The sequence below is a fragment of the Anastrepha ludens genome, chromosome 2 (assembly GCF_028408465.1).
Source record: "Anastrepha ludens isolate Willacy chromosome 2, idAnaLude1.1, whole genome shotgun sequence".
Taxonomy (NCBI): domain Eukaryota; kingdom Metazoa; phylum Arthropoda; class Insecta; order Diptera; family Tephritidae; genus Anastrepha; species Anastrepha ludens.
Window position 1 is genome coordinate 177,228,008 of NC_071498.1, and position 24,038 is coordinate 177,252,045.

Here is a 24,038-nt window from a genome sequence, read left to right on the forward strand (position 1 = left end):
TGTTGTTGTTGGAATAGCAAAATAACACTTTTGGGGGTTTCTGCTGAGGCGACAGTTCTCGGCCGGATTTAAATTCGGATCGTTCCTGTAGCATAGAACCGTCGTTGGTTGGAACTTTTCTTTGTTTTATGTGCCACTGTGTTTGACTGAATGGGTCGTCTTCAAGGAGTCACGGTGAAAAGAATTCAGAAGGCGTGGCCGATCAGACCGTTAACCAGCGCTCAGTGAATTTGAAGGAATCAGTTGATTAGTTGACGTAACACGGGTCAGTACGTTTACGAAAAAGCTCGGATTGTGTTGGTGATATGTGAAAAAGAAATCATCACAGCTTCCACTCATGTTACTTCGTTGCTGTTTGAACAACGACTGATTGGACGAGTGAAAAAGCTCGGATTGTGTTGGTGATATATGAAAAAGAAATCATCACAGCTTCCACTCATGTTACTTCGTTGCTGTTTGAACAACGACTGATTGGACGAGTGAGTGAATGCGTGTGAAATGATCGTGCAGAATTCGGCTGGCGAATCCCAAGTGACGTGGCAGCCGAAGCTGCCCTCCCAGTTTTGTATTTCTGCATAGTTTTTGGTCAAACTTTGTAAATCTATCATCCTTCGACCAGGTATAATTTTGCTGCCGAGTACCCGGTGACGGGGCAGCCGAAGTTGCTCGCACAAGGTTGTTTATTACCACAGCAAATTGGCCAACCTTTTTCATTTTTTTTTTTATTTATTTAATTTTGGTATTTATTTATTTTTATTTATTCTTTTATTTATTTATTTTATTTTTTTTTATTATTTTTTTTTATTTATTTTATTTTTTTTTATTTTTTTTTATTTTTTTTTTATTTTTATTTTATTTATTATGTTTTTTTTTTATTTTTTTTTTTTTCTATTTTTTTTATTATTTTTATTTAATTTAAACATTTAAACAATTTTTATTTTCTGAATTCTTTTTGCGCTCTCGTGTTTCATCCGATTTCAACTTGAATACATAATTTTTTATATATTGTAATTTTTTTTAATCAAAATATAAAATAATTCACAATTTTCCCTGATGTTTTTTTTTTTGTTTGATATTTACGTTTGAAATAATTAATGGTCTTTGATCTGGAAACTTTACTGAATAAAATAAAAACAAAAATTTTACTGGATATCCAAATCACTAAAAAGTAGGAAATACTTGTGCCGGACAAAATAATCCAATTTTTATATAATATAACAAAGGCTTTTGGGGTCGCTGATTATGATACGGAAATTTTCAAATATTCGCATTGTCAGATGACGGGCAATTTTTTTTTAACGATAAAATTAGATTGAAGCTCATTACTCGGGTATCTTCAGGGTCGCTAAATGTCAAGCCATTTCTACATATCGAAAACGTTTGTAACTAATCTTGGTCTAGTTCTGATTGAGTCTAATTTGAGATTATCAAATAAAATGAAAAGTGATTTTTTCTCATTTTTCGGGTCGAGGAAGCTAGCACCGCCACAACGTCAAAATCAAAAACTTTTTGTGCCCAATTTATGGGCTATTTATGGGCTAATTTTGGGCCGCAACAAAAATTTTTGGGCTCTTCTCAATCTAGAATCATTGACACTTCAAAGTGGCGGTGCCAGCTGTAAAATAGCCAGCACCGCCACAATGATAACTAGAGAACGGTTGGTCGTAGAAAAATCTCAAGCATATCAAAATTTTGGGCTATTTATGGGCTTTCAAATGCATACAAACAAAACAAAAAAAAACCACCCCCTCTGTGTACACTAACACCCACACTCAATTTTCGCGTAAATAATAATGAAAATGGCAAACTAAATAATTTTTACAGCAGTATCATTACAGTTACATGCTTCTTAATAGTATTCAGCTGCAAAATAATTTTTAATAAATTTTTTAAATTTTTTATAAATGAAGGTTGAGTGAACGATCAACCGTTCTCGAGTTATCGCTGTACCAATGTTGGCTATTTCACAGCTGATATGCAAAACTGAAAATTAATCGAAAACTATACAAGTCCAAAAAATTTTGTTGCAGCGCATAAAGTAGACAATATTGTATGGAGAAGTAATTTTTTTAGTGTCCTATTTAATAGAGTTATATTAATATTTGATGATTGTACCTTTTTTGTAGGCAAACTAACAGATGTGTCATATAGTGATAAGAAAAAAATCGCAATCACACGAAAATATATAGTTTTTTTTATTGATTTTGAGATCCAAAAAAAAATTAAATATCTTTAATTAAACTATATTATCATATAGGTTTTATAATTTCATACAGTAAATATAAAAACAAACTATTCATTAAAATAAATATTTATTTTTTAAGCTTATAGATGGCTACATGTGGCTGAAGCCACGTACAGTCTCTGGGCGTTGACGTCATAACAACAACGAAACAAATTTTTTTCTAGTATTCTCGGAACAATCGTTCAAACAACAAAAAAAAATGAATGCGTTACTGAATGATACAGTTAGTATACTTTGGTCGAGAAGTATAAGAAAATTTCGTAAAAATACTGTTTTATACAAAAAACAATTTCACAATTTGCTTGATAAAATTAAAAAATTGCAAGTTCAAAAATAATTTGAAACTGACACCTAATAATCATGAATGCTTGTGACAATGGAAACATGGTCGTTGAACACCCCTGGCGCCTTGCGCTTACACAATGTGTATGAGAGAGAGGGAGAGAGAGAGAGAGAGAGAGAGAGAGAGAGAGAGTGAGAGAAAGATAATATTGCTATCTCTTTCGCTCTCTCAATCTTTCCTTGCCACTCTCTAAATTCTCAAAAAAATGTAAGAAAAAATTTTTATATCGTTCGATTCAGCATGCAAAAATCTGTGAGTGATGAAAGGTTATGCCAGAGCAAAATCGAAGTATGGCCTTTTGACTGAATTATGTATATATCATTTAGTTTACCCATAAAAAAATTGTATGTTTAAATATTTGATACATTGAAGGTATTGAAGAAATTATCGTATTTATTCAATATTGTCTGCATTATAGGCTGATGATGGGATACAACAAAATTTTTTAGACTCGTTTAGCTCTCAAGTAATTGCCAGTTTTGCAAATCAGCTGTAAAACAACCAGCACCGCCACAATGATAACTCGAGAACGATTGGTCGTAGAAAAATCTCAAGCATATCAAAATTTTGGGCTATTTATGGGCTTTCAAATGCATACAAACAAAACAAAAAAAAACCACCCTTTCTGTGTACACTAACACCCCCCTCCTCAACTTGCGTGAATAAAAATGACAAAAAAATATAAACATTTTTTTTTTGCAACTGAATAGTGTTGAGTAGCAAGTAACTTTGATAATAGTGCTGTGAAAAAATTTTAGTTTGTCGTTTTCATTATTATTTACAGGACATATGCATGTGGGGGTGTCAGTTTATGCAGAGAGGGTGACTTTTTAAAAATTTGTTTATATGGATTTGAAAGCCCATAAATAGCCCAAAATTCTGATATCCTTGAGATTTTTCTACGACCAACCGTTCTCGAGTTATCATTGTGGCGGTGCTGGCTATTTTACAGCTGGCACCGCCACTTTGAAGTGTCAATGATTCTAGATTGAGAAGAGCCCAAAAATTTTTGTCGCGGCCCAAAATTAGCCCATAAATAGCCCATAAATTGGGCACAAAAAGTTTTTGATTTTGACGTTGTGGCGGTGCTAGCTTCCTCGACCCTCATTTTTCGGCAAAAAGAAAATGTCTTACGTACACATAGACGAGGGTCGTTTGAAAAGTTCGCGCAAAAATTAAAACTACCTAGTTGTTTGGGGTAAACTTGTTTTATTTTTCAACATAGTCGTCTTTTAAGCTTATACACTTGGTTCGAAGCTGTTTTAGTTTGTTCATCCCCTCTGAATATTAGGATTTGTCCAAGTCTGAAAAATTGCTATTAATTTCTTTAATTACCTCCTAATAAAATAATATCTTCGAATAAATCTTTTTGCCGCCAGTCAAATTGCTGACCAAATAGTAGTCTGAGGGATCTGAGGGAGTCAAGCCTGGAGAGTAGGGGGATGTGAAACGAGTTGGAACTCTATTTCCATTATTTTTGCAACCACAACTGTTGAGGCGTCAGCAGCTGGTGCGTTGTCGTGATGGAAAAGGAGTTTTTTAAAGATCAACTCGACTTTCTCGATTCAAATGAATGTCAAACACAAAGAAATTGGCCGATCTGGCTGAAGCTTGGTGTGTGTGTGTTTTTCCACGCGATGCCACTAACTCAACACAACCTCGATATGCGCCAGTAATCCCTTCTATCTGACTTTGCACGGGCTTTTCAAATGACCCTCCTACTTTTATATAAATAAACTGGCTTTTTTTTATTAGGATGAAGTCTTTGCTGCTTTTGCATTGAAAACTTTTATCTCCGGCTTTCAGTAATAAGTGGCTTTGGTGTTCTTTCTAATTTTTCGTTACTTTACTCGGAATCCGTTCTAACTTCAATTTTGCTTTTTCATCTCAAAGAGTAGAAGAGTATTATTTAATTTGCCATTCAGTTTACGCTTAAGTTCTATGTATAGTAAAATAAACCTTGTGGAAAAAGTGTTGCTGTTAATGCCTAGAAATTTTCAAATTTCATTCATTGGCTGCTGCGAGGTGACGGATGTTAGAAATACTTAAATGCATCACCCAGTTTGGGGTTTGGTTCCCTCAGCTTACCAAATGGGCTCTGTGCTTCATATTTGTAAATCTTCCGACCCGGAAGCAGCCTTTTAAAGTTTGTATAGATTTGCTGCACGTAACATTTATTAGTTAACTTTCCCTTTTGTTGCATAAAAGCCCAGAGAATCCTAATCAGGACTTTAAACGCCAATTCAAAAAATCATAAATTTGATCAAAAAAAGTGTTGCACTCGATTTGTGAAACTTTCGAACCTTAATGAAGTCAAGTAATCGCACATGTGCATTTTTTAAGTCACTGTTCGCAAGTTTGTTACAAACTATACCACCTGCTGAACGCAATGCTATCCATCTCTTTCACTATCTCACTTATCCATTGCAATTGCTTTATTATATAATTGTACGCGAATAATACTACGTACAAAGGTAGAGATAAATTTTACATAAACTCATCAACGCTTTTGGAACTTTGTGACTGTCATAAATATGAGAGCGATACATTTATAATTTCCCACCTGAACACCTTGCCGCGCTTCGGCTGGGCTTGTTGTTGATTATTGCATTTGCTGTTATTGTTGGCTCGATATGGCTGATATGACTATAAAGTAGCTACATACTCGCAGGTATTTGTTTACTTATCTATCTACTTTTACTATGTTCGCACTCGTCAGCCAAGGCACTTGTCGTCGACTAACAGTGCCACTTTGCGCTTAACTATACTTAATTTTTTTTTGCTGTGTTTTTTTGTTGTTCAAATAATCGGTTTAATCAAAAAGTAAGTACATTTTGGTTTTCGTGTTATTTTTGCATTACCTTGTGACCGCAGTGCGGCTGTGGTATGCTTAGTAGTAAGAAAAAAAATGTAACAATTCAAGTGATAAGAATAAATAAACGTCAGTCAAAAGCATGCAAAGTGTGTGAGTTAATTTTATACGCGAATTCACTTTTATTTATATTATTTATCGAAGAAAGTAGATAAATTTCGTTTGACCTTCAAAATAATTGGTTGAGAAATTTTAATACAATACAAAAAAGAAACTAAATGTAGTGTGTTTTTTTGGGATATTTTTAGATCTATTATATTAAACTCAATAAAAAGAATTGTAGCCAAAAATATTAATATACTGTCTTTGTAACCGTTTTTCATGTCGCTTCAAGTCTAACCGTGGGTTAATCTAACAATGAGCGAATTCTCTGAAACAGAAACTTTCATATTCTATGGGAACTAAGAAAACCCCAACAAAAACGATCGATTGAAATTTTGTAAACGTTTTCAAAAATCAATTTTTAGGGAAAAAATAAAACTTGCCACAAAACTTAAAAAAAGTAATTTAAATTTTTACTTTTAATGTATTTATGTAGTTCAAACAGAAATAAAGTTTGGCTCTGTTATAATGGTTGCTTAGTTTCCAATAAATTCTGCCCACCAGTTTATAAAAAACGTTAAACTCAAAAGTGCAGAAAACAGGCTTCAAATCCAGCCAAACCCTCGAGAGGATCTTCTGGAAGTTCAATGGAGTGACGAAACTTTTCATTTAACATACATATGTTCACTAAGCAGTGAGACTAACTTCATACATATATTTGAGTGCATAAAGAAACACAAAGATGTAGTTCCATGCACTTGTCATACCCAAGTCTCCTTATACTGAACTGTCAAACTCATATTACGTGAAAACTTCCATTTAAAATGCCGTACAAGCTTGAGTTAGGTAAATCTGTCGCCAATCTGTTTGGACGACTCAGTACAAGAGAAATTCTGAAGGTGTTTGAAGATAAACAAATCTCCCGTGCGACTATTTGTTTTGAAAGATTGCCGGAATGGAAAAAAACCGGAAAATAAGGTTATACCGGGTTGCCCACCAAAAGTAAGTGCCGCAACAACGAAAAAACTGCTGTCAAGTGCCAAAAACAAGGTTAGTCAATCAACACGCAAATTAGCACGAAAATTTGGCATTTCAAAGTCTGGCGTTCACAAGATTTTGAAGAAAAACAGTGTAATTTATCGTAACGTAAGCAAGCACCAAAATATACAGCGAAACAATTCGAAAAAATACCAATTTGCTGCCGTGCACTTCGTCGTGAACGCTTTGCGAATGAAAAATTCATAATTTTAGATGATGAATCGTACTTTTCTCATCATGAATTGAGTGGCAACGACATTTTTTACACTGACAACATCGAAACAACACCAAACGAGGTTAAATATACCAGCAAATAAAAATTTGAGCTGAAGGTTCTAGTGGGAGGGGCCATTTCTTCGAAGGGTGTTTCAGAACCAATGATTCGCAAAAACAAAGCCAACGCGATCAATGCTGGCGTCTATATGGGTTAATGCTTGCCAAAACTGTTCATCATGTTTTGGCCAGACTTTACAAGCTGTCATTATTCACATTGGATTGGTTAACTGAGCAAAAAGTACCATTTGTGCACTGTACGCAGACATTTGGTCAATCATAATTTATACGCAAGAAGTCCCCGGAAGGGGCACTTCTAAAAAAGAAACATGTGCAAGCCCGTATAGAGCTTGCACAGGAGCATAAATCTTGGCCGGCTAGTAAATGGCGAAATATTTTGTGGTCAGATGAAAGTAAAATCGAGTTGTTTGGCAGTTCAGGCTCCAGGAAGTATGTTCGACGCCCACCCAATATGGAATATAATCCTCGATTCACAACAAAAACAGTGAAGCATGGTGGCGCTAAGGTCATGGTATGGGGTAGCTTTTCGTATGGCGCCGTAGGTCCAATATATTTAATCGAAATCATTATGGATCAAAAGGTTTATGTGAGGATATTAGAAGAAGTTATGCTACCATATGCCACATGGAATATGCCACTAAAATGGATAATTCAACAGGATAATGATCCTAAGCACACGAGTAAGTCAGCGAAAGAATGGTTCAGAGTCAATGGGATTGAGCTTATGCGCTGGCCTGCTCAGTCTCCCGACTTCAACCCAATAGAAAATCTATGGACCGATATTAAAAAATGTGTTGATCAACAAAAACCCACCAATTCGAAAGATTTATGGAAGGTGGTAAAAGTGGCATGGGAAGAAGTCCCAATTAAGCGTTGTCAGGATCTCATCGACTCAATGCCACGAAGGTGCAAAGCAGTGTTAAGAAATCGGGGATATACTACGAAGTATTAATGTCTTTAAATAGTTTTGAAGAGCTTTAAGACCATTTAGTGTTAAAAGTTTAGAGAAACTAAGTATTATACAAATCACTCCTATTTTTATGTGGAAGCAATTTTTTATATATCTTTACCTGAATTAAATTTTAAGTTTATGTATACGTTTAATTGAAATGTTTTAACTATGAATAGATGTATATAGCTCATGTGATTAATGTTACGCTAAAAGTTTTGAAATAAAACCATTTTATTCTAAAAAAATGAACTTTGAACATTTTTCATGTCGGCACTCCTATTATTTTGTGGACAGCTGTACATATTTTATTTCGGTACTTCTGTTTTTTTGGTTTTTGTTTTTCTAATTATGTATTTTAGGTTTGTATTTTCTTTAATTTTTGTATTATTTATTTTATTTTTTTATTATTTATTTTATTTTTTTATTATTTATTTATTTTACATATTTTTATTTATTTTATAAATTTTTTATATTTTGGATTTTCTTTTTCTTTATTGTTTATTTTTTTTTTTTTTTATTTATTTATTATTTATTTTATAGTTTTTTATGTATTTTATATATTTTTTATATATTTAATTCTTATTTCGATTAAATTATTTTTTACGTTTTATTTTATTTTATTTTATTTTGTTTTTTATAATTTTTTATTATTTTTTTAAATGTTATTATTTTTTTTTATATTTATTTGTATTAAGTTTTTACTTTTGTTAATTTTTTTTTTGTTTTTGTTTTTTATTATTTGGGTGTGCATTTTTTTAAATTATTTTTTTTTAAATTACTTTCATTTTTTATTTGTTTTTATACTTTATTTTATCTATTTTTATTGTTCAGTTTTTGTTTTAATTTTTCAATTTTTTATTATTATTAATTAAAAAAAACTATTAATCTCGTTGTTCATTAGCGGCTCACGCTGATAAATCAATAGGTTTGTAGACAGTTTAAGCTGAGTTAACTAAAACGATATGAAATTCGATTCACTTGTTCATTAAAAAAGTGTATTACAAAAAAATTCCAGCAAACACGAAACAATTTCATCGCACAGCTAGCGCGTGACAGTCACCTGCTGTTTTACGATATGCCCGGGCATACATACATATGTATGCACAATGTGCATATATATTATATATTATCGTGCCACACCACTGGTGGCGAGTTCCCTCAGCCACCATTCAATCAGCCAATCGAGCAATACGTTTGTTTGCTTATACTGTCACACTTAACTGATAAGAAAATCACTTTGAAATTGAAATTTTTGGCTGATTTACGAGTGTTTACTTTTTTTGTTATGATTGACATTTTATCATTCTGTTTAAAGTACTAATGCGTTAATGATATAAGTAAATACAATACATATTCATATATGTATGTATACAGCTACGCTAAAAAGCAAACAAATAACAAACTTTTGAATTTCAGTCAAAGACGGCATTTTAATATTTGCTCATAATCAGCACTCCGCACCACATCATGACCTCTAAAATTTTGCAAGTCTGAGCTCGTGTTTTGGCGCTTAGGATTATTAAATTAGCTTTGGTCATGCGTTTGGATTTATTTTGAGTTACTAATCCATTCACACATAAAATAATAATAACCGTGACGGATCGTACGGCCACGTGGTACAGAACGACGGGGTGATCATCCCTATCTTCTCTCTCTCTCTCTCTCTCTCTCACTCTACCTTTCAGTGTGCTCAAAGTGTTTGCGAAGTCATTAAGTGGGTATAGTCGTTTAATTAGTGTGTTTATTTGCTAGTTAATGTGCAAATATTTACTTTGTTAGTCAATGATATAATTGGTGTTTATGTGGAGTATTTATTGTGTGTCAATGAAATTGAAGGAGTTGTTGAATTAAGTTTCATGGACAAATTTGTGGAAACTTTTCATTATTTATTACTTTCTTATCTCACTAGTCCTAGTTTTTATTTACTATCTCTCCACTAACACATATGAATATACACCTGTGTTAAAAATAGTAGAAGCGTGACAAATTAAATGTTTTAACTATTTTTATATACCCATTTTGGACCAAACGCCCGTTTTGGACTTCCGTGTTTGCATGTAATTTCTGTAAAGAAACTTTTACGCAGAATGGCTCTTATGCTCTAATACCTACTCTTTCACAAACTAAAATATTAATTGTACAAAAGTTTTTTTTTCATTAAAATAAAAAGTATGAAATTTACTTTTTTTTGGGTGTTTCAGAAATAGGTCATAATGTCGCATGCAAAATGTTTGCAGGATAGTGTTCCTGCAATTAGAAGACGGCGCCATTTCTACATCGAAATTATAGGCAAAATTGAGGGACTAAATCTTAGAGAAATAGGCTGATTTTTTGTCTAAAATGGGTAAAGTTAACTTAGCTCTTTGCTATGGGATTTATTCTTCGATTTGCTTAGATTTTTTAAGTAATGAAAAACCTCGATATACTTTTTGTTTAATTTACCTATTAACGAATTACAGTTTTGTAAAGGTTTCTTAGACTTGTAATCTCACAAAAATTAAAATTTCGATTCATGTTGATTGGCTTGAAATGGTATGCTACCTTATGGTCTTTAATAGATTCGCCCTGTCGTAGTAGTACAAAGTTTGTCACCCATTATTATGTACGCACATTTGAAGTTTCCTTTTTTTCACTTATCAAAAATTTGTTTCGAAAATGGGGCAGAAACGAGGCCACCTGATTGGCAAACATTCGGATATCAGCACGAAATTGAATTACGAAACGTATTATTTAAGTTGAAATTTGTAATTTGACAATTGAAATTTTGTAGTGAATTTAAATTCGAAAGGCCCAAGAGCTCAAAGGGTGCGCCATTTTTTATGTCGCTACGTAAACGCTGAATAACTTTGTCATTTACCAACCGATGGACTTCAACATACATGTTTTCGATACGCCAACTCAGTATAATTTCAACCATGGATCGCTTTACACCGAAACAACGCGCTGAAATAGTGACGCCATACATCGAAAATAGTCGTTCTATTGATCTAACTCAACGCGCATATCGCAAAAAGTATCGCAGCAAACAGGCACCGTCTGGCAATACTATTCGTCGTTTGGTGTCGAAATTTTTTGAGCAGGATACAGTAGTATCGCCAACATGCCGTTCATCAACGACCCCGACGTTCTAATGAACTTATGAAGAGTGAGGGAAGTGAGGGAAAGCGTCGCCCAGGAGCCAACAGTGTCGTATCGTCGTCGCGCTCAGCATTACGGCGTCAGTGAAACCACAATGCGGCGTATTTTAAAGGATGATTTAAATATGTTTCCGTATAAAGTGCAATTGACACAAAGAATATTGCCGATAGACCATTAACGTCACTTGGAATACGGCCAAACAGTCGCTCGAATGGTTGACACAGAACCCAATTTTTGGAAGCAAATTTTAGTGACTACGAGACACATTTTAACCTCTCTGTCAGCGTGAATAAAAAAAATAAAAATTGCCGCATTTGGGGAACTGAGAATCCACACGAGATCCATGAAACACCATTGCATGATCGGAATGTAACTATTTGGGCCGGCATTTGCCCCAAAACTATCATTGGACCATATTTTTACCGAGAAAACGAAACGGTCGATGGAAACCGATATCCATGGAAGTTGGCTCATTATGCCTGCCCGCAAATGCGTGAGAAAGGCTTAGACGGTTTCTGGTTTCAACAAGACGGTGCGTCATGCCACACTGCGAATGCAACAATTGAATTTCTGCAACGAAAATTCCCGTGACGTCTAGTGTCAACAAGAGGCGACATCGGCTGGTCCCCCAGATCCACTGACTTAACCCCCGCGGACTTCGTTTTGTGCGGTTATCTGAAAAGTAAGGTTTACGTCAACAAGCCGCAGACTATTGACCAGCTTAAGGCAAACATTCGTGCCGAAATCGACGCTATAAAACCCGAAATGCTTGACAGGGTGATGACAAACGGAGAAAAAAGAGATCGCAGTTTCTGGTTGCTAATAAAGGTGGCCACTTGATTGATATTGTATTAAAAAAAAAAAATAATAAAAATACCTCACTTATACAAATCAGTTGTGTTTTGTTTTTCAAAGTTATTCAATGTTTTCATACCGACATAAAAGATAGCGCACCCTGTATAAATAGCTGAAATTTGTTTTAAAAAAGACCAGACTGGAAAAGGACCATTTTTAAAGGTTTTTTTTTTATTCTTATGTAAGGCTTAATCAACGCAGAATGTAAAAATAAATTACTGTTCAACGGTCAAGTCTCCGCACTGAAAACGACTGTCATTGCTACCTGATGCACTTTCTATCATTAAGCTTTGATGAACAGAATACGAAGCTGCAAGAGTTCCTGTATCCGTAAGAAATAAAGTGAATCCTACCTGTTTTTTTTTTATCAATTTCTAGAACGAAAAATTTTGCTTATAGATTTTGACATTTTAGAGATCAAAGTCATTGCTTTTGTTATTTTTACTCTACTGCTATTACATCTTTACTATGTGCTTTGCTTTAAATGTAAAATTCGCGAATGTGATAGTGAGAAATTATTAACAGATATCTTTGCTTACGAGGGGAACTCAATAAGTACCTGTGTTAGAAATGAAGATACCATTTTTTCAAAAAAATGTTTTTTTTATTTCTCAACGTTGTCAAGTTTTAGAAAGATATACTCCCCAAAAAATAGGGTTTGTCCAATAACGCACTGTCGTATTGTCCAGTGGCCGTTCTTCCTTTTTCTAAAAAATTCATGAGGATGACGCCGTTCGCATGCCACGACCTTTCCGACCGATGAGACTGTCTTCGCCTGCTTTGCAGCAGATTCACCGGGAGAAATCCATTGCTTTGATTGTTGCTGAGTTTCTGGTGTGTAATGATGAATCCAGGTTTCATCAACGGTGACAACTCGACGAATCCTTCCTTCCTTCGAATCTCGCCTAAATTGCTCCAAACAGTGCTTCAAAGTTTACAGTCGCATCCGTTTGTTGTTGCTTGTGATCAATCGCGTCACCCATCGGGCCGACAATTTTTTGATCGCCAACTTATCATGTGAAATATTAATTAGATTTCCGTTCGATACACCTATGGCCTCTGTTACTTCGCGCACTTTCGTTCGTCGATCGGCGAGAAACATGTCGTGGACTTTTTGAATGATTTCCTTGGTAACCACGTCTGTCCGACGTCCTGGTCGCTCTTCATCAAAGACGAATGTTTGCCAACATTTAAATTCGTTGAACGCATATCTAACTGTGGTCATAGATGGCGAATCATCCCTATAGACAGCATCCAATTTTGCTTTTATCTCCTCGCATTTTTTCACATCCAAAAACAAAAAGGGAATTACCGAACGATGCTGCTTTTTTTCATCATAGCGAAAATCACGAAAAACGTCTTACTCGAATAGCTGCCAAATCCAAAGTAATCTATCAATCAGTCTGCATTTTGCTTCGCCGTCGTTTGTTAGATGTGAGCATACGATGCTAACACCAACTTCCCTCAGGAACGCCCTGTTATCAAACACGGGTACTTATTGAACCGCCCTGGTACATTGGGACTTTTTTGATCTGACATTTGCGACAAGTCTTCATCGTTGGACTTTACTAAAATTTCAAATAATTTTGTTTAGATGTTATTGTAAACTATTTCTTCTACTTGATTGGGGCCGTAACCGCTTAGCTGTTTTGGTCGAATTTAAGAAAGCACGCCAGTCGTTTCTTTCTTGTCTTAACCGACACTAGTTGGGCACAGCATGTGAAGCCGAGTCCTTTTCCAGCTGATCTTTCCAACGTAAAGAAGGCCTTCCTTTTCCTCTGCTACCGCCAGCGAATTATAAATTATTTAATTTTTTTTATTTTTCTTCACTATCTGACTTGTTTTAACTGACTTTTAATAAGTTTTAATCTTATTTTTCTTTTCCTTGCAGATTTCCAAGCCAACTCTCAACCAATTGTGTGCTTCCACCGGTTCCGTTTCCGTTTCCAAACAATAGATTTGCTACTTGATTGCTGTTTTTGTAATCCGCATGCGAAAAAAACCAAGCAAATAAATAAATTACGCCAGCAATCCATTGACTATAGAAGAAATTAAACTTCCGTTATAGTGCAAAAAAAGGTGCCACCTATACACGTTTGTATGCAAAGAGAGTTTTTGTGAGCAAAACAACCACAAAACAAAAAACAATAAAGTTTCGAAAAAAGTGCTACCCAAAACCCAGCACAAATTCTACAATTGAAATACGAGTTTTCCAATAAAGCACGGCCCTGTATCCATCATTTATATTCGAAAATCGATATTAATTAGAAAACAAAAATCGGTTTGTCTTTTTTGTATGTGTTCATTTTTGTTTGAAATTTCCGTTGAAGTAAATCAAAATTTTTCTGGTTTATTAAATTAGTGCGTGTCAAAGTAGCGATTAATAATTGACGCTTTTGCGCGTTTCGGCAACGTCGTCCTGTGCGTTCATAATCAGTGCGAGTGTGCGTGCGCCATTTTTCCCCCTGCCCTCCAACAAAGCACAGAACAACAACGAGGCACGACGACGACGACGAGTGTGCGCGTACCAAAAGTTATTCGTTTGCTGCTTTCGGATTCGTTTCGTCATCGGACATCGTCTCCCCAGCAACAAAGTGTCGGCCGGTGATGCGTTTTAGTTCCTACGCGTTGTTAAACATTCAGCACAGCTGATAGCGATGAATCCAAATCAACATAGTGGCCCTGGTCCACCGTCGTCAACGATAGCGACAGCTTCAATGAATACAGCGTACATTGGAATCGGTATTGGTGGTGGCGTTGGTTGCGGTGCGAGTGGCGTTGATCAAGTTGATGCCTCCTCGGTAATGGCGTCTAAGACATTTGCAACAAAGTGTGCAACAACGTCAACAATAACAACAACAGCAAATGCATATGGCGGTATGAAAGTTGCTTACGCGGGTGCAACTCCAAATCTAACGGCGCCAGTAACTAACGGTAGTTACAGTGGCACTGCTGACACGCCCTTTGCCACGACAAATGGTTGCGCCAACAACAATAGCAACAACAGTAATGGTTGTAGTGGTAGTAGTGCTAACGCGGGCAATGTTGGCAACAATCATGCGGCGCCACCACCAGTTGCACGTACCATTTCGTCGGATCGTCTAGTGACGGGACCTTCGTGCAAAGCACTCAGAACTGCGGTGTCAGCACTTTACTCGGTCGATGATTTTGTCAAGGAGAAAATTGGCTCGGGATTCTTCTCCGAAGTGTTTAAGGTGAGTGTAAATTTACAAGGCGAAAAAGCTCGCGAATACAAGAATTTGTTTATCACGGCGCTTACAATCGCCCATTTGGACGTCTACTCTACAGCAGAGTACGTTCACATTACCAGTCGAGCGGAAAGTAGCAGATTTTTTCAAATTAATTAAGTGTTGAGAAAAAAAATGCAATTGCAAAATAATAATGCAATAGCAACAGTTATTTATGGCCTTCAGTCTGTGAAAATTCATAGAAATGCAGTCACCTCCTCCTCGCCAGCACTTTCGTTTCGGCAAACAAGATGCAAGTAAAATAACATAAACAAAAAATACAGCGTTGATGCTAAAATAAAAATGAATTAATGTTTTGCAAAAGATGCTTGTTGTCTGTTATTTATTGCTGATGCATTTCTCAACAAATCCGTCACATCAAATTAACAACACAATGACGGTTGTGTTGCAAGATCCATCCATCTTCATTGTTGCACCGATTAGTGATCAGCTCCCTGCCCAACGCTACACATGCATACTCATATGTATTTAGCTATGTGTGTGTGTGTGTGTGTGTGTGTAAGTCTAGTCTGCATTTTAAATATGAAGGTATACGCGGTGTGCCTATAAAGTAATGCGGCTCATGCTAAAAAAAAAATTATTCTTATTTCTTAGGCATTTCCTCCTACGAGTATTATCATCTTCAATCCGCGAAACCTACAACCCTCCATGCGAACTTCTCATTGTTCGAAATAATGCTGGATGCCTTCTGTCAGCGGCTTCAGGATACTTTTCTCTTTCATAGCTTCAACGGACCAAAATCTTGTTTTTCGCAATTAAGATTTCATCTCAGGAAACAGATAGAAATTGTATATCGCTAGATTCCCCACAACGCTGAAGGTCTAGTACTTGCTGGCTTTGTTGTAACAGCATAAAAATTCCCCATAGAATTACGCGGAGTGCTGCTGGAGTGGCCATTCTTGGCGACATATTAGGCTAGATATAAATCCTGGAACAGGTTGGAGTCCGAAACAGATAGGAGTCTTTAGTGACAGTCAGGCTGCACAAAAGGTTTTAGAGAACGTAGAAGATTGATCAAGAATGTAAAAGGAAGCTCAATTCTGTGGCAAGACGGGTTCCAGCGGTGTTCAAGGTAATGAAATTGCCGTTGAATTGGCCCACTGTCGATTAGCGGGTACCACACAGGGATCAGAGCCAATAATCGGAATCAGTTCTACAGGAATCATGAATTGGATCAGCGATTGTGCTTGCAATTTACATAAAGACCGATGGTCCGGTATAGAACGCTGCAGAACTGCAAAGTGTTTTGTGACAGGCCCGAACAGAAAACTGTTGAACTTTCTTTTAAAACTCGAAAGAAAAGACGTTCGGTTGATGGCCGGTATTATTACAAGACACAAGCCATAGGGTCAGCATATGACGACCATTGGAAACAAACTGGAGGATATGTATTTTCAGATTTGCCAAAGAATCTAGAAAATTCTTACAGGTTTAGCTGCCTCTATGCCTCTGTTCTATCCTATCTTTTTCTTTCTGTTCTCTCCTTTCTTTCTTGACTATCTGCGCTTTCACTTTCCACTTTTACTTTACAGAGTTTTAAATGCAAGGGCCTTTTCAGCCTAAGTGTTTTAGGAGTTACCAAATCACTGGGTGCTTCCTGGCTCGACTTTTTCAAACTTCAATTTCAATCCGGGTCATTCCGGTAACGTAGAAGCGACTGCCGTGGGAACGAAGGTCCAATACTCGGATAAGCAACTGTATTTGCTAGAAGCGTCGTGACAGAGTATGGACTAGAAACGTCTTGACAAGCGATAGTGAATGAGGCGGTGAAATATTTAAGGTTTTGTGGAGAACTCATCATTGTTTCACGATTCGAAAATTTTTTTTCTAAATCCTTTACGGTGTTCAGCAATAAATCGAAAGTAGTAATGTTGACTTATAGTTAGATCTTGAGAAGCCAAGTGAAGGTGCAGAATATGCTCACCATCATCAATTCCTAGAATTCCAAGTTGGAGAATAGGGCCACAACGAATTTCTTCCATTAGGGTTTGTTTTGCGCCAATCCCTTAACTTCATTCCAGCCGCAAGGCGCATGGTTCAGCTTTCAGACTCCAGCAATCCGCTGGTCTTCCTCGCTTGCGGCTTCCTTGGCGGCTCCAGTTAATTGTGGCTCTTTTATATCGCCTGTTTGCCTCCGCAATACATGGCCGATCCAGCCCCGTTTTCTCCTTCGGACTTCTAGTTTCACTTGCTTCTGCGCATGGTTCAGCTTTCAGACTCCAGCAATCCGCTGGTCTTCCTCGCTTGCGGCTTCCTTGGCGGCTCCAGTTAATTGTGGCTCTTTTATATCGCCTGTTTGCCTCCGCAATACATGGCCGATCCAGCCCCGTTTTCTCCTTCGGACTTCTAGTTTCACTTGCTTCTGCTGTGTTCTGGTCCATAAGCCATCTGGAGGCTTGCCATTCCCTTTCAAGGGGGACCGCATTTAAAAACCCCTTTTACTATCATTTCGTGTTTCATGTCTGGGGTTCGAATGTTAAACACGATAATATCGAATGTTAAACACGCACTAAACCATACCACTTTTGCTTAGACCTGCGAATTTTAGATGCCTTTGTGGCATACGTTAACTTTATAACGGCAATACAAACAAACTGATTTGTTTATAGATCCAAGAGGCACTGCAATCGAGAGAAGACCTCCCCCTAAACAGGTGCCCATCGCTGGTGTTTTGCTCTCACGTTCTTCTTCTATAGCAGCGTCAATCGCGTTGCCAAATAGCCACTCCTCGTATACTGACGTGCATGTGTGTATGTGCTTGTGCGCGTATGTGGCTAGGCGCATACAGCATGTTGCGCTTGAATTAATTCCCAACCGCCACACTCCACAATCAGACAACAATGCACTCATTCCGTTGCAGTTGTCGACTGGTAAAAGTGAAAATTATCCAATCGAATAGCAATGAATTGTAAAAAAGAAAGAAATAAAGAAAGTCGTTTCACAATTTATACTTAGTAGTAGATATGTATGTATTTATGTATGTACTTACTATGTTTTTGTTAATTTTAATTACATTAAGCTAGTTAACTAACTTCGTACAGAGCATGGGCAGTCAAGAAATGGTTTTGTTTCAAAAAAGTTGCATTGAAATAGTGAAACCGTGGAGGAATAAATCTTTAAAAATTTGCTTACAATAGTTTGGATTATGCGTGAATTTGAAAAAGAGAAAATATATAGTTTTTTCCCAATTTAACTACTTTTAACAAACAAAGCAAAAGTTTAAGTAAAATTAACGCTGCAAAATAACATTTGAAATTGAATTGAAAATCCATAGAGTTGGCATCAACAACCCTGTGTGGGGCTAATTTGGGTTTTTCGCATTCTTTTTAATATTTGTATGTATGTACAATATGTATGTATGTATGTAACGGAATCTTTGAGCTTAATTTTCACTGGCTTCTAAAAATCTGATCGACTTGAAATTTTGCACACCTATCAAGGACCGGTGACAATGCAATAATTTGATAAAAGTTTTCCATTATCCTTATTAGGATTGCCAGGATTAATATTTTCTTTTTTTACCTGTGGGCAAAAAGTAAGGTGAATTTGGTTGTAAAATGAAAATATTTATTTATTCTTGTAAATCAGTTTCATCCCCTTCAAAACAATCCCCTCTCGATGAAATACACTTATGCCAACGATTTTTCCAATCCTCGAAACATGCCAAATAGTCCATTTCCGGTATAACCATCAGCACCTTCTTCGATTCAGCTTTTATCTCCTCAATCGACTCGAAACGCGTTCCCCGGAGTGGTCTCTTGAGTTTTGGGAATAGCCAGAAGTCACACGGAGCCAAATCAGGCGAATACGGTGGTTGCGGAACGATATGCGTGGAATTTTTGGTGAAATGGTCACGAAGAACGAGTGCAGTGTGAGACGGTGCACTATCGTGATGCAAAAACCAAGAGTTGTTGGCCCATAACTCTGGTTTTTTTAGATGGATTACTTCACGTAAACGACGCATAACGCTCAAATATATTAATATTCCTTATTAACAGTTTGGCCAGGTGGAAGGAATTCATAGTGCACTACACCACGAAAATCGAAAAAAACTGGCCAATGGAGTGGAGTAGCCGTTTCTCAGTCTCTCTCCACGAAATAAGTTCTTCATCCCGATTACTTCTTTATCACGGCCGATAACTGCATAGCTTTAGACTCACAGTCGATAAGAAAGGAATTAAATATAACACGAATATATCGAATCATTAATTCACTGACCCTATAATAACAACAATTTTCATTCATAACGCTTTTAATTCTAATTTGAATTATTCTATTTGTATCTTAATTTTTGTTATAATTCTGTTCTGAGGTAGTTGACTATGACTGATCGTTCGATTTGCTATTACTTCATTATAAGTCTCTTTGTCATTAAAATTTATTTTATACTTTTTAGTTCGATTGGCAATAAAAGCGTGTTTTTTAGTTTTTTCAAACTATTTTTTATTTATTTAGGTAGAAGTGCTCAGTTGAAGACACCCTTCTTGAACCATCCAGTGGTTCTGTAGAACACCTACTGGCCTTCAGTACCCCACTAATCACTACTTGATTTAGCCTGGCAAGTCATGCTGACTTTAAGTGTGCGTTTAATAACTATATCACAGGGACTTATTGACAAGTTTTGACAATTTATTTGTTTTGCTTTTTTATTAAATTTTATTAATTTTTTTATTAAGTTTTATTTATTTGTTTTTTATTACATTTTATTTATATTTTATAAATTTTTAATAACTAGCCCAAGTTTTGACAATTTATTTGTTACGTTTCCACGACAGTCGGTTTTACGTTACCGAAACGACCTGGTTTTATATCCGGCAAGAACTGTCACTTCAGCAGCATTTCCCGTATGTAAGTATGGAGAATGTTTATGCTTCTACAACAACAACAACAATTTATTTGTTCTGTCTTTTTATAAAATTTTATTTATTTTTTTTTTTTTTTTAAATATAATAAATTTAAATTATTTTCTTTTTATTTTATTTAGTCAGTGTTGTTTTATTAAATTTTATTTATATATTTTTAATAAATTTTATTTATTTTTTTTATATTTTTTTTAACTTTTTTTTATTACTATTTATTAAATTTTTTTATTACATTTTATTTAATTTTTTATTAAGTTCCATTTTTGTTTTATAATTTTTTTTATTATTATTTTTTATTACAATTTTCTTATTACTTATTTATTTTTTACTTTTTTATTATTTATTTATTTTTTATTTTTTTATTATTTATTTATTTTTTATTAAATTTAATTTTTATTAAATTTAATTTGTTTTTACTAATTTTTTGGTTTTTTTTATTATTTTTTCTTGTATTGTATGTATATGTACCTATTCAAAAAGTTATGAAATTTGAATAGGTCGAGATTTGGTTGCTCCTAAAACACTCAGAGGGTAGATAGTCAAGGAGAAAAGGAGAAAAGTATCAGAGAAAGAGATCTAATTTTTATATATTAATATTAATTTTTTTATATTAAATGTTTTTTTTCATATTAAATTTTTTTTTTTAAATAATTTTTTTTTTTCATATAAATTTTTTTTTTTTTCATATAAAATTATTTTTTTTTATTAAATTCTATTAATTTTTCTTTATATAAATTTATTTTGATACATGTTTTTGTTTACTAATTTTTTATATCTTTATCTTTATTCTTTTTTTCGCTTTTCACTTGATTTCATAAAAGCATCATTAATCTTTGATACCATCCAAGCAATAAAGGTAACTGGTCCCTTTCGTAAAAAAGTAATTTCTCCTCTGTGTAGACTATTTTTCCAGTAGGACTTTTGGAGGGACATGAATGTATCGTTAAGACTAATTAGAGATGATCTCAACATGATCATTTCGAAGAACTATTAAATTTTTTTGTTTAATATTTCAATGATTGCATAAAACTAACGTCTTTAAAAAAAAAAAGTATTATTTCATAATCTATAACGGACTGAACTTGTAACAGCACTTAAGGCACGTATTTTATACTCATATATAAATATAATTAGCGCTTACTCCCTTTTTGGTTGTTTGCTGTTCCACAAAGGAGGGACCGACTTCGAACGGCAAATGGATTTTTATGAGGAGTTTTTCATTGCAAAAATACAGTCGGTGGAAGCCCAGCGCTGTGTAGACACATCTCCCTAAAGACTGGACTCCAATCTAATCCGCAGCCGCTAAAATTACTAAAATTGATTACTAAAATTTCAGCCTAGAAGACGCTGCGATGACACTACTTTCTATCATTTCCTATCCTGCCAAAAAGCTTTGAGCTATTCGTGGAAATTGTTACAAAAGTTTGACTTAATGAGTATCTTTGCACTCTCTCGCATTTTAAATTACTAGTTTACAAATTTACAACACAAATCTTCCTGATTGTCTATCATTTAGATTAACAGAGTACTATCATTTGGTGCTACAAGTTCCTTGTGAGCTTTGACATGCAAGACGACTTTTCGCTCTTATTGACGTTCACATACTGTCTCGTCCCAGTTCCTGACTCTCATTCTTAGAAAGTCATCTGCTATTTCGTCTTTCCACCGTAGTTTAGGGCTTTCTTCGCTTTTTACGCTTATTATCTTCGTCTTTAACAATCTCTTCTGCCCTCTACTCAGTTCCATGCGCGCCACTTGAACCAAGGCGAATTTATTACAGGTGACAGCAAACACATATAAGTAAAACCCTACATGTATTTGTTGTTGCGTTTGGGCCAACCATCACGTCAAAATCAGCAAGCAATTGTAAACATACGAATGTAAACATACCAATACATACAAACAAAGCATATCATTTTGACGTAAGCCATACCTACGGTGAAAAATTCAGCTGGGTGAATGCTGTCACCTTAATAAATCCACCTTGACTTGAACTGCCCATCTGATTCTTTGGAACATTATAAATCTCACTAAGTCCTCTCTTTGTTTTAGAACATAAATCTCGTCAAGGGGCTTTACTCACTACTAATTTGTTTCCTTTATTGGTCCATGCATTTGTTTTTTCTCTCAAGTCTCCTCAATTACTTCTTTTCATTCGTTATCAGTGTTCGTGCCATAGCATAAAACTGTTCTCTCCATATTTTGTTGATTACATTTGATTTAAATACTTTTTTTAAGCGGAAGTATGCCGAGTTTGCTGCCTGCAGTGCGACTCTGATAGTTGCTAACAACGTATTGTCATTACAGAAGGTTACTCCCAGCTCACGGTGGAGATAATTCAGAAGGTGTGAAAAACATCAGACCATTAACTGACTCTCAGCGATTTTGAAGGAATCAGCTTATTTGCTGACATACGGGAGATGTGAGAGTGGTTTGTTTACGGCAAAACTGAGATTGTGTTAATGATATATCAAAAAAGGTGCGCAATCACTGCTAATGTTACTTTGTTGCCGTATGAACAACGAGTGATTGGAAGAGCGTAAGGTGTGAAATGAGCGCGCACAATTCTGCCGCCGAATGCCTTATGAAACTAAAAATTAAATAATCATTTATGCCCATCCATCAATCAACCTTGATTAGCGTCAATTTATTCCATAGTATTTTTATTTTTATTTTTGGTAATAGTTTTCGGTACTTTATCCCTCCCCGTTCATTACTCCTACATTCGGTACATTTTAAGGGAGTCCGCTGGTCTGTGAATTGTTAGCAATTTTTGAGTTTTTTTAAATGAAAAAATTTCATGAAGAATATTTTAACTTTTTGGTATACTTAAAATAGCAGAAGGAAATTGTTTGTAACAAAAATTGTGTTACTTCAACAATGGCGCTGAAGATGATCCTCGCAAACCAATACAGGCAAAGCCAAAATAATAGAATTGTGGTATTTTTACCAGTTTGGCTACATTTCTTATTTTTTTTTTTCAATGTTTTTTACTGCAGATAAATTCAATTTTTTTATGAAAAAAAAATATCATTCTGCAACAAATTTCATATAAATCAAAGCTTAAAGTTTTCTACAAGTTTTTTAAAAATTCGACAAATTTCTTCAAAACTTTTTAATCGAAATATAAATATAAATATAAGTTTTACGTACTCAGTTTTTAATCCATTAAAATTTAGTACATATATAAAGTGCAAGCTTAAGCTGGCTCCAAAATTGCATTGATTTTTTTCTGACGGTGTTTAGCATTTACTCCTTAAAAAAATGCCGTGCATTCGTCATATAGAGAAGATCTGTATACATTTTTTGAAATTATTTTGACAGATCATCAAACCTGAAAACTTTTACCACCAATTAGTAACATTAAAGGCAAGAGAGCTTCGTCATATGGAAAATATACGGATAAAATATAAATACTAGAAATAAAAGCAAGAGAGCAACAAATTTATCATATAATATACTAGCAACCCGCCCTGCTTCGCACGGGTATAAAATATATACCCTATGTCACTCACTGAAAAAATGATTAAAATCGATCCAGTAGTTTTGGCTTATTCATTACTGCCCGTGGCCCGCACGCGTTAAATTTGGAGTAAAACAATTCCCCTTTCTTTATAGCATGAAGATTTCCTGCTATCTTTGGGATATCTAAATTCATACCCTACATTTTTGCATATTAACTTTTTGCATTTTTACATATGTACAATATTTATTTTATTTTTACAACAATTACTATATTACAGAATGTCTTTATATACAACGTTCATAGCCTTCTTGTCATTAGACAATACAAACATGTTTTCTCTAGAGGTTACTCTTGAAAGAGCGACATACAGTTGGCCATGTGAAAAACAGTCAACACTCAAATCTAAGCCTGCAACGTTGAAGGTTTGACCCTGAGATTTATTAATGGTCATTGCAAAAGATGTCTTTACCGGAAATTGTAAGCGTTTAAATTGGAATGGTAGATCCGATGGTATCAGAGGGATTCGGGGAATCAATACATCTTCTCCGGTACCACATCCTGTGAGTATTGTGCACTCTATTATGAAAGTTTTCAGTGATTTTACCAGCAAACGCGTGCCATTGCAAAGTTTAGGTGGACTTAGGTTTCTTAATAAAATAACA

General features: G+C 35.1%; 1 protein-coding gene across 1 annotated transcript in view; it reads left to right on the forward strand.

Moving 5' to 3' along the window:
* Positions 1-24,038, forward strand: part of LOC128855919 (uncharacterized) — a 106,169-nt gene that overhangs the window by 23,856 nt on the left and 58,275 nt on the right. The window contains exon 2 of the mRNA XM_054091164.1: positions 13,671-14,994. Coding sequence (XP_053947139.1) covers positions 14,437-14,994 — 558 coding nt within the window. The 5' untranslated portion in view covers positions 13,671-14,436. The remainder of the gene's footprint in view (positions 1-13,670; positions 14,995-24,038) is intronic.